This window comes from Bombina bombina, chromosome 4 (genome assembly GCF_027579735.1).
Source record: "Bombina bombina isolate aBomBom1 chromosome 4, aBomBom1.pri, whole genome shotgun sequence".
Taxonomy (NCBI): domain Eukaryota; kingdom Metazoa; phylum Chordata; class Amphibia; order Anura; family Bombinatoridae; genus Bombina; species Bombina bombina.
The window spans coordinates 688,206,765-688,219,443 of NC_069502.1; the positions used below are offsets into that span (position 1 = coordinate 688,206,765).

General features: G+C 39.7%; 1 protein-coding gene across 1 annotated transcript in view; it reads left to right on the forward strand.

The window, feature by feature from the left end:
- CDC40 (cell division cycle 40) overlaps positions 1-12,679 on the forward strand; it is a 183,825-nt gene that overhangs the window by 16,901 nt on the left and 154,245 nt on the right. Inside the window, exon 2 of the mRNA XM_053710851.1 lies at positions 11,875-11,961. Within this exon, the coding sequence (XP_053566826.1) occupies positions 11,875-11,961 (87 nt within the window). The remainder of the gene's footprint in view (positions 1-11,874; positions 11,962-12,679) is intronic.

A 12,679-nucleotide genomic window follows, 5' to 3' on the forward strand; every position in this document is an offset into this window, starting at 1 on the left:
AATGGATCACCTCCTTCCTCAGCGGCAGAACCCAGAAAGTCAGACTCCCGCCCTTCTCCTCCAATCCCACAGCAATCAGCTGCGGCGTACCCCAAGGTTCTTCTCTTAGCCCCACCCTCTTCAACATCTACATGGCCCCCCTCGCTGCCATCGTCCGACAACACAACCTCAACATCGTCTCCTATGCAGACGATACCCAGTTAATCCTCTCACTCACCGGAGACCCCGCCACCGCCAAGAAAAATGTCCACGAAGGACTTGCAGCAATCGCCACCTGGATAAACAACAACCGTCTCAAACTCAACACTGACAAGACCGAAATCCTCCTCCTCGGACCCACCAAATCTGCATGTGATGACTCCTGGTGGCCCACAGCCCTCGGACACCCTCCATCTCCAACATACCACGCACGAAATCTAGGCGTCATCCTCGACTCATCACTTTCCATGGACCGCCAAGTCAACGCCGTCTCTTCGACTTGTTTTCACATACTCCACCTACTGCGAAAAATCTTCAAGTGGATCCCCACTGAAACTAGAAAATCTGTCATCCACGCCCTCGTCAGTAAACAATACATAAAGAAGGCGAGGCAGGACAAAAAGGGCTTAAAAGTTAAAACATAGCTTTTATTGCCTTCACCATGGATAAAAGAAAATTAGCTGCAAAATAAAATAAAAATCAGTAATGTCAGAGTGAGCTTGGACAGCAGCAGTCTAACATGTTTCGGCTCCTGCCTTACTCATAGACTGTGCTGTCTCAAGCTCACAGCCTGCTTAAATCAAACAATCACTCTGACATAGATTGCTAACAGCCAACATAATTAACTGTTACAATGCTGAACAAGAAAAGTGTGCACAAACATACATTTCCTTTACAAAGTAGCTAACAATTAAGTACAAAAATTAAGCTATCAAATAACCCCTAATAATGCATTAGTTAGCAGTGACAATATGAAAAATAGTCAACGTAGATATTACTAAATATTACTCTAAGAAATGCATTAAAATATGCGCTTATAACAAGAAAAACATAGCACACAAAGATAATGTGAACTAAATGTATCCAAGTACATAACACGCAACAAATGAGATGCAATATATCATTAAAAGGGATCCACTGAATGTGAAAAAGTGCACAAACATACATTTCCTTAAAGTAATTAACATTTACAAAAAACAATACTTGGCTACCGTCTAAACATTAATAAAGCGATAGTGGTCCCCACTGAAACTAGAAAATCTTTCACCCACGCCCTCGTCAGTAGTCGACTTGACTACGGCAATGCACTCTATGCCGGGTCCACCATCAAGCTCCAGAAACGACTCCAACCCATCCAGAACACCTCGGCCAGAATCATCCTCGACATCCCTCACCACAACCACATCACTGAACACCTAAGGAACCTACACTGGCTCCTCAACAAGAGAATCACCTTCAAGCTCCTAACCCATGCATTTAAGGCCCTCCACAACATCGGTCCTGAATACATCAACCACCGTGTCAATTTCTACAACCCCTCCAGACAACTCCGTTCTGCCGACCAAGCACTCGCAGTCATCCCCCGCATCAAGAAAAAAACAGCTGGAGGAAAATCCTTCTCCTATATGGCAGCAAGGTCATGGAACTCCCTCCCGCTGCAGCTCGGACAATCCACCTCCCTTATAAACTTCAGGAAGGACCTCATGACCTGGCTCTTCGACTGAATCGTCTTCCCTTAGCCCCCCTCTCCCCCCCTCCCATAGCGCCTTGAGACCCTCACGGGTGATTAGTTTGCGATTTACAAGTACCCGATAGATAGTTACAAGTACCCAATAGATTCAATATATAAGCTTTTATTTATTTATTTGTATTTTATTTATTTTTTCTTTTCTAAATCTTCCATTGTATAAATTATTTATAACCAATTTTTTTAAATATATTAGTGCAATTAAATTATATTTTAACATTCATTTTTATTGGCTGTTCTAATTTTCTTTATCATTTTCCTATCTTTTGTTAAAAGATTTTTTCTATATATATGATAGGATATCATTATCTCAAATATTTGACCTGCCCTTTAAGGCGCCCACAGTATTTGTTTTCACTGTTTTAAATATCTTTTTGCTAGTTTGTAGGGAACTAGTGTTCATCTGTCTCTGCTGTTGGATTTATAGCGCAAGAAGTTTAATCTTTTTTTCAAATATACTCTTATGCCCCATTGGTTGAATAACGTCATTTGAAATCGCGTTTCTCACGTCCCCTAATTCACAATAGGACACATATTCTCACATAAGTGCTTACACACTATTATAACCACATTTATATTATCTTTTACTTTTTCAAGGAGGAGTGAAGTGTAGATAAAAATTATTTTCTTGGAGTTATATTAATCCTATGAAGGTATAATTTTATCCATCCCAACCAGCTTTCAGCGCTCCCCTATATTGTTTTATGTTTAAAATGTCATGCTCTATCACAATATTGAAAGTATAATGTTGACTTTAGTGTTTCTTTAATCTTGACATTACTGTTCCTTTTAACAGGACCCATTGATTGCGTGAGCAGTCTGTCCATAATTGCTACGGTAAGCAAAATAAGAATGCTCAAAAGGCACATCACTGCAGAACATGTAGATTTTCCTAACAAAATCAGTTTTAAATGCTTCTAAATCTTTTAATTTGGGTGCTGATCTTTTAAAATTGCTGAACTTAAAGGGACAGTCAACACCAGAATTTTTGTTGTTTAAAAAGAAAGATAATCCCTTTATTTACCCATTCCCCAGTTTTGCATATCCAACACAGTTATAATACACATTTTACCACTGTAATTATCTTGTATCTAAGCCTCTGCTGACTGCCCCCTTATTTCAGTTCTTTTGACAGACATGCAGTTTAGCCAATCAGTGCTCACTCCTAGGTCACTTTACGTGCATGAGCTCAATGTTATCTATATGAAACATGTGAACTAATGCCCTCTAGTGGTCAAAATGTATTCAGATTAGAGGCAGTCTTCAACGTCTAAGAAATTAGCATATGAACCTCCTAGGTTTAGCTTTCAACTAAGAATACCAAGATAACAAAGCAAAATTGGTGATAAAAGTAAATTGGGGGGGGCGGAGCCAAGCCGTGCTGGGACATGGCCGCGTTCTAGCAGAGCTCCGTAGCGGCTGTAGCTCAATTGAACTAAATAGAACAGATGGAGATGCTGATTTTGATGGAAAACAACTGCCTACACTGATGATCCTATCTAGCCCCGGAACAGACCTGCAGCGGAGCACCAGAGAGACCTTAACATCAGCTCCACACAACCTACTCAGATCCGCTATAGCAGCAGCGGCCATGTTGGTTCCCACAAGGGAGAGGAGATCACGCAGGCACGGGTAAAACTAACGCTACAAATAGATACCCAGACAACACACATACCCGTAGTCTGATATTACCAGATGCACTGAAAAGCCTCATACGATCACACGCAGGCGGGATCGGAACCCTCTGGGCGCGCCATAACTTTTTCTCTCTTACAGACAACGCTTACACAACTGCATGTGAAGAGAAATGCATGCTAGGTGGGAGCTGTAACTGTACCCTGACCAAGGTAAACAGTCTGACACTTAAGTTTGAATGGTGAAGATAAACCAGAACCCTATCTGAGACTGACCTTCCCATCATAGAGCTTAGAATATTAGGCCCTGCTGCGCCACACGTTCAGACATAATTGAAATGCTTAAACTTCTCCACATTTAGAGTGTGGTGATATACTTGCCCCTGGAGCCCGGTTGCTGGACTTTATGGTATTGACTGTTGAGATATTGCTGTCTGTGGGGGACTTGAAATACGATTGTGAAGGGTTTTGGAGAGGCCATAAGTTACTCTAGTGAACATAGCTACCCTCTGACATGTCGCAAAGAAAGGGGCTGAAAATGGAGAAAGCAAATAAAACAGCTGCAGCTACACCCTCAGTAACTGCATTTTTCCACTCTTCTGAAACACCCCCATCCGAACCCCCCCACCATAAAGGGGATACTTCTCAAGACCCTCTATCAGAACCCTCTATATCGAATCATAATACACTACAACTGCTGCGTTCACAGCTTGCAGACCTACCATCTAAGTCTGATTTTGCCTCCCTTAAGTCATTTATAAAAGAGGAGATGAGAGACCTTAAGAAAGATTTAACGGATATGGGTGCACGCATGGATTACCTCGAGGAAGGCCAAGAGGCCCTCAATAATCTAGTTAGTTCCAATACAACCCAATTGTCTATACAAGACTCCATTGTTCAAAATTTGCAGGAAAAGCTAGAGGACTTAGATAATCGCGGAAGGCGTAATAACCTCAGGATCCGAGGCATTCCGGAAGAGATTCAACAAGATCAATTAAAATCTTACCTAAAAGACCTATATGCCTTTCTACTACCAAGATCCCCCAACCTCCAAACCGAAGACATAGAAAGAATACACAGGGCTCTTAGACCCCCGACTAAACCACCCGCACCTCCCAGAGATGTGATCCTGAAGTTCCTTCGCTACACTACTAAAGAAGAATTATGGCATGCTGCAAGATTGACAAGGGAACTCTCATTTAGGTGTCACTATCTGCAGGTTTTTCAAGATTTATGTCCACAAACAATTCTGAGAAGAAGGGAGGTAAGATTTCTTACTAAAGCCTTACAACAACACAACATCCGCTACCGATGGGGTTTTCCCTTTTAGCTTAATAGCTTCCCATAATGGAGCCCAAGTCATATACAAAAGTTTCCAGGACCTGGACAGTTTTTCCAAGACACTAAACATCAAGGTTGTTCCCCCTGAAGACAACGTGCTTGAAGCACCCTCTCGCTCAAGAGCCACTAATCCTGATAACCCTAAGGAGCAACGCCCTCAATGGACTAAATCGCAGCACAAGAAAAGAAAAACGGACCCTAACCCACCAGTGGCTGCACAGCACTCTAGCTAACTGTCTTCATTATAAGTGTACACGATCTAATGATCAACTTTACAAATATGGTTTTATTATCTTGCTTGTAGCAATGACCTGCTGGAGGCCCTCTCGAAGGGACAAAAGGACATAAAGGTTGGGTAAGACAGTTGAACTCACCATTAAGTAATTTGTGGTTTTGCTCTGCACACTCACTGTCTTAAATTATATTACGTGATACCACTATATTTGAGTTACCTAGTGCTGCACACTAATCTAACTGTCTTCACTATAAGTGCCCATGAAGGCGTAGGCCATTACCTTTGCTACCTTAAAGATTAATATGCGATTATGCAGTATTGGAAGTAACACATTGGCCTAGCTAACTGCCTTCACTATAAGTGTCCATGATCTCATAGTCAACTATCTTCACTATAAGTGCCTTAGATCTCGCAGGTGTGAGTTAATTTCTTGTTGATATTATTGTACTGTTGTTGTATTTAAGTCACTGTAAAATTTTGTCCCCCTGTTGGTGTTTATCCCACAATTATGTACACATACAGGTCATTTCCTTCAGGTTAGACCTCCAAATTTTTACTAATCTGACTAGTTCATATGGGGTCCATTTAACATGGAGCTAAGCCATTATAGATTTAATGCCTTGGCTAGATTTTATTCTGAAGTGACCCCTCCACTGTTCTACATTTCAAATATACATATCGCTAACTAGAGCATAACTACGGCCCCGTTTCCCCCCCCCCCCCAATGAAGGTGTATAATTTTAGAGATGCACTAAGTTTCAAAAAAAGTTTGTTACAGTTTTTTCATATTATTGTTTCTTTTTATGTGTTCCTAATGTCTCATATGTTCAAATGTGAAGCTGTGCCAAGAGCCTATAGTTTTGTTTGCCACTACACCGTATTCATGAACGAGAACCACATACCTATCCCCCAAGATGGCACTGGATAAGTCTACTCTTAAAATTGTGTCACATAATGTTAAGGGTCTTAATATCCCGCAGAAGAGGTCCATAGCTATCAGAGATTATAAGAGATTACGAAGTGACGTTGTAATGCTCCAAGAGACTCACTTCAAAAAAGGTCACAAACCTAAATCTTCCTTTTTGAAATTTGGCCATGCATACTTTTGCTTCAAAAAATACCAAACATAATGGTGTATGTACCCTGATTAATAAAAATGAGACAGGGAGGGAAGATACCTAATTCTTTCTGGGTCTCTCCACCATAGACGTATTACCCTTGTAAATGTATATGCCCCTAGCACTGACTCCCCGATTCTTCCAACATATCAGTAAAAGAATTTTAGAGACAGCCAGAGGCAGTTTGATAATTGGGGGCGACTTTAATATAGCTTTAGATCCCTACCTAGACTGCTCTACTGGTACCTCATCAACCCCCACTAAAGTTCTTCATAAAGTAAAAACACATCTCACTTCACTAACAGTCCACGACGCTTGGTGCTTAGGTCACCCGAATGATAAGGATTACACATTTTACTCATACCCACATTGACACTATTCTAGAATTGACTATCTTATGATAGATGTTACAACTCTTGCCCAAGTTTTAGACACAAAAATATACCCCATCACATGGTCAGATCACGCTATGATTAGCTGCACGTTAAACTATTCACCACATACTCACTGGCAACGCACCTGGAGACTAGATGAGACCCTACTAAAAGACCCAATGATCCGTATCCAAGTTAGAAATAAATTAGAGGAATATTTTAATTTGAACGACACTCAGGACATTAACCCCCAACACCTATGGAATGCCCACAAATGTTACATGAGAGGTGAGATAATAGTTCTGAAAGCCGCTAAAATCAAGCAAAACAATATATATCTGTCATCACTTCTCTGTGACTTAAAGGGACATTCAACACTGCCCACAACATTAATCTATGTTTCAAAACTAAATAAAAAGATCAAGCTCCAAGGTGCCCCCTTTCTCTTACTTACCGCCTTCACTGTTGAATCGTCATTGTTATTTTCCAAATTGGTGTCCTAACATGTCTTCCTAACTCCCCCCACCGTGACGTCTTCGCTTTCTTTCTCAAACTAGCAGCCAATGAGAGCCCATTCCCCGGACTGAAATTCAAGCGCGTTCACGGCCGTTAGCGCATGCGCAATATACTAGGAACACTAAAAGCGGAACCAAAATAATCCAAGTTGTTTCCGTTCCGCTTATATTACGTAATGGAGTACTATAAGTAAGATAATCGGAACGGAAACAACTTGGGTTATTATGGTTCCGCTTTTAATGTTCCTATTGTATCGCGCATGCGCTAACGCCCGTGAACGTGCTGGGATTAAAGTAGGAGAAATGGGATATAACTGCCGGCTAGTTTGAAGAAGACGAGCTATACGTCACAGTGGGGGGAGTTAAGCAGCCATATTAGGAGACAAATTTTGAAGTTATCGATGAGGATTGAACAGTGAAGGCAGTAAGTAAGAGAAAGGGGGAACGTTGAAGCTTGCTCTTTATACTTAGTTTAGAAACATAGATTATTGTTGTGAGGCAGTGTTGAATGTCCCTTTAAACAAATTACAGGACCTACATAAACTCCACCCCAATGACCGCTCCCTACTAGATAGTCTTGAACACAAACGACAACAGCTGAATTACTACTTAGGGACTGATGCTAAAAGGAATGCCCTCAGGAGAAAGTATTATGAGGGTGCAAACAAACAAGGAAGAATGTTAGCTAGACATCTTAGAAGAAAGACCCTTAATAGATGCACATCCCACATTAAAGACAAGGGCAAGGATTGGTACTCCTCAACCGACATAGCTGAAAATTTTAGACAGTATTACGAATCATTATATAACCTAAATCAACATACTACCACACCGACAGAGGACACCATACATTTTTATTTGTCACAGCTGGGTCTTCCTAGAATTACTCCTGAGCAGGGAGAAGAAATGGACGCCCCATTTACAATGTCAGAAATACTGGGAGCAATTAAGTCCTTAAAAGGAGGGAAGGCACCCGGACCTGACTGATACGGTAACGAATACTGTGTCGCATTTCGTGACATCCTAACTCCATATCTTTTAAGATACTTTCACACTATTGATGAGAATTACTCGTTTCTGCCGGTAGCCCTGAGAGCAAGAATTACCCTAATCCCTAAACCAAATAAATCTCCCCTATACATCCCAAATTATAGACCAATTTCGTTATTAAACGTAGACATTAAAATTTATGCAAAAATTCTGGCGAATCGTCTAAACAAATTATTACCCCTCATTATACATTAGGATCAGGTGGGATTCATCCCTTATCGGGAAGCCAAAGAACACGGTACGAAACCTGCACCTGATGTGGCACGCACGATCACTAAACATCCCCTCGGTCTGGCTGTCCACTGATGCGGAAAAGGCCTTCGACCGAGTGGGATGGCCTTTCCTGCAAGCTGCTCTACGCACATATGGGTTCGGAGTAAAGACCATACATAAAATTTTCGCCCTATATAACAAACCAAGTGCATACACTGCCCTTAATGGCATTATATCCAAACCTCTACAAATATCAAATGGAACAAGACAAGGTTGTCCCCTTTCACCCTTGCTGTTTACCTGTTTGTCTGTTTTGTCTGATTTTGGCTGCTAAGGCCTCAATCAAATTCAGTGCTTCCACATAGAAGGGGAGACATATAAGCTGTCATTATTTGCTGATGAGATCCTTTTTTCGCTAACTGACCCCACTAACTCTATCCCACCATTACTAAATGAATTAGAATTGTTTCAAACATTAACAAATTTCAAAATAAATGAGACTAAATCTGAAATGCTAGGTGTTGCCTTAGACTGTCAGACAGAACTATTGATAGCAGATAGTTGTGCGTTCAAATGGTGTAGAGGCCCACTGAAATATTTGGGAGTGTACCTTGCTGATAACATAAATACACTTTTCAATGTGAATTATATTTCAATTAAAACAGCCCTGATGAGGGATCTTTCCTCATGGACAAGACGGAACCTTTCTTGGCTTGGTAGAATACATACAATTAAGATGAATGCTTTCCCACGGTTGCTTTATATTATGTACACATTACCCATTCCCATACCTAATAATTTCATTCCTCAGATGCAACGACTATTTGGGTCGTTCATATGGAACAGACGACCCCCCAGGATTAGCAAGCAGATAATGTCCCGCCCTACAAACCATGGCGGTCTGGGAGTACCAGACATTGAGAGCTACCGTAGATCTATATTTATACAGAGAATATTAGATTGGAGAATACACAGATCTCATAAAAGATGGATTCCACTGGAGGAAAGTCTTAGCCGTGAGATCCACCTGCCATCTGTCTGCTGGCACTATAATCCTCGCGGAGCCCACTATCAGGTTACCAACCCCTTCACACAGGGAACCCATAAAATATGGCAACAGGCTAATAGAATAAATCCATACCTGTCTTCCTGTCCCGGCCCACTGACGTCCCTTGTCCACAACAATGAATTTTCTCTGCTGTCTCTAGCCAGAGGATGGGTGGAGGGGGTGGGGGAGACCCTAATGATTCAACTTACTTCAAACAAACAGCTTTGCAGTCAGGACCAGCTGTTAGAGAAAGGTCACTCATGGGCCGCCAACTGGTTTTCCTATAGGAGGGTCCACCACTACGTGACAACTCACAAGCACTACCTAAACATGACTAGACCATTGACGTTACTTGAGAAAGTACTCTCCTCATCCCCCCCACTCAGACATGGTCTATCTTGTATATACAGAATTCTCACACAGCCCCCACCAGGAGACTTCATACGCTCGATAGGGACGTGGGAAGTAGAGCTAGGGCTGACAATTACACCTGCTACTGCTAACAATATCTTCCAACACACAAAAAACAGCTCCTCATCATCCAGAATTAAAGAAGTAAACCTCAAAATATTACACTCCTGGTACTTAACACCCAGGAGATTACACAAGTTATTCCCTAAAACTAGTAACACTTGCTGGAGATGCGGCCATGTTGGGAGTGGAATGGGCCACATGTGGTGGTGGTGCTCCCATCTAAACACCCTCTGGAGGAATGTAATAGCTGAAATAGAAAGTATTTTTTGCATGTCCCTCCCTCTAGATCCTTTGGTGTGGCTTCTCAATAAATCTATCAAACTTCCCCAATCACATTTTAGACCCCTCTTGAAAATCATGATAAATAGTGTCAAAGTCCTGGTGGCACAAAATTGGAAATCTCCAGATGTTCCTTCTCTCAACATGTGGCAAAATAAAGTTACAGAACTCATTGAGTTAGAGGAGTATGGTTCTTACCTCTCAAACAATAGAGATAATTTCATTGAATTACAGATCATTTGGGAGCAATACCTTAAAAGTGTAGGACAATAGGTCTTGGCACAATGTACAATTCATCAACTGCTTTTGCTACGCTCTGATTTCCTGGTAACATCATTTTTATACTTCATTTTATTGAACAATGAGACTGTTATTGGTTTGATTTAAGTCAATTTTGAGTTAAGATAAAAATTAGAATTCTTGGTACGAGTTAATATGCATTGGAATTATCATCTGTAAATCCACTTGACCATATATGCTGTATAATGTACATGTGAAATTTACAATCTTTGTAGCTTCCAATATGCATTGTTATAAAATTGTTTTATGTACCTTAGAAATTCTCAATAAAAAGTATTTGGAAAAAAAAAAGTAAATTGGGAAGTTGTTTAACCCTTTAAGGACACAGCTTTCAGTTTGCTCAATTGTTTTATGACGGAAAAATTCCGTCATATGTCCTTAAGAGGTTAAAATTGCATGCCCTATTTAAATCATGAAAGTTTTTTTTGGACTTGACTGTCCCTTTAAAGGGACAAAATGTGCACAGTCTTTTTTTATATTTACACTTTTTGAATCACCATTTCCTACTGAGCATTTGCAAGAAATCACAGAATATAAGTATATGCATTTGTAGTTGGCTGATGGCTGTCACATCTTAAAATTGCATGCTGTGTCTGAAGCAAAAAAAGTTTCATTTTGACTTTCATATTCCTTTAATGCATATATTATTTTTTTTTCTTTACAAAAAAAAATCATAACGTTTTAGGTGATTTTACATTTCCCTTTATGAAAACTAAGCTTGGTTGGCTTTTAATTTTGATAAAATTGTGTCCAGTTCTGTCCTTACAAAGAAATTTCTACATCTTTGACACATAAAGAGCTGCAAGACCACCAATTTAAGATACAAATTGACTGAATTTAGTGTAGAAAGTGTGGAGTTAATTTATCTATGTTTTGGAAAGGATTTTAAATGCTGAGCGTGGGAGACAGCAGACTGGCTTTCAGCTTTATAGCATGTTGCCAAGGTAACATTAAAATGCAGTATTCCATCAAGTTTTTTTTTTTCATGTAACAAGGAATAAAGTATTAGAAGTATTCAAATTTGTATAATTTTTAGAAAATGCACTAGCATTAAATAAGGAAGGTGTTAATAATTAAAATAAAACTATGATATTATAGCCACATATAAATATCGCCATGGATTGAGGAATATATATGAGTGAGGGAATATACATTTGGAGCAGTACTGCAACTCTTTCATATGCCAAATAAATAGAAACTGAATTTACCCGTTACCATTTGATAGATTTTTAAAATTTGTTTTGTTTTAGAGAATACCTTTTTTTTAGGTATTTAAAACAGAAGGTTTTTATCCTGGTGATTAATGGAAAAAAGTTATTGTTTACAATGCACTATATCACTAAATATGGTCGACTCGTGGCCCGAGGGCTACATGCTGCCCACTGCACTAGCTAAAAAAAATGGGAAGATAGCTTTCAGAAAAGTGTAGAGGATGACAGGGATTATTTATCTACTGTGTTAAATTAAAACAGTTGTGTGTGTTGTTTTTTTATTTTAATTAATTTATAATAATTTTGTAACATTCAATTATTCAATAATAGAATATCTCTTCTGTGCTTTTCTTCAGGAAGATGTGGAGGCGGGATTTCATCTTGACCCTAATGTCAAAGAAGTTCAGTACAACCCTACCTTTGAGACCATGTTTGCCCCCCAGGTAAGCCATGTGCCATGCTGGTACTCACACATTATAGTTGTTGTTAAAACTTGTTCATATTTCTAATGGTATTTTAAGTTGGTGTTAAAGGGACATTATACACCCATTTTTTCTTTGCATAAATGTTTTGTAGATCTATTTATATAGCCCATAAAGTTTGTTTTTTTTTTGTTTTGTTTTTTAAAATGTATAGTTTTGCTTATTTTTAAATAACATTGCTCTGATTTTCAGACTCCTAACCAAGCCCCAAAGTTTTATGAGAATACTGTCAGCTATCTTCTCCAGCTTGCTTCTGTTTGTGTAAAGGGTCTTTTCATATGCAAAAGAAGGGGGAGGGGGGAGTCTTATTTCCCACTTGCAGTGGGCTTTCCAACTACCTTTTCAACAGAGCTAAACTGAGATCTTCTAAGTAAGTTTTTAAACAGTTTTATACTGTATTTTTATATCGGTATCTGTGCATCTTATTCTTTATAGTAGTGTCTATTACATGCAGTTATATGAAAATGAGTGTATACAGTCCATTTAAGTTGAAATTAAAAACTACTGCAGGATGCTTCAGCCTATCAGAAGACAACCACTCCTGCAATTGATGTTATCCTGCATGCTATGCAGTGTGTTATCACAGCTCGAGTAAAGCTACATGAGCGGGTTAGAGAAAATCACTTAGGGTAAACGATCGCATTCGGGTTGACTCAACCGCTCACAGTTAATAATAAAA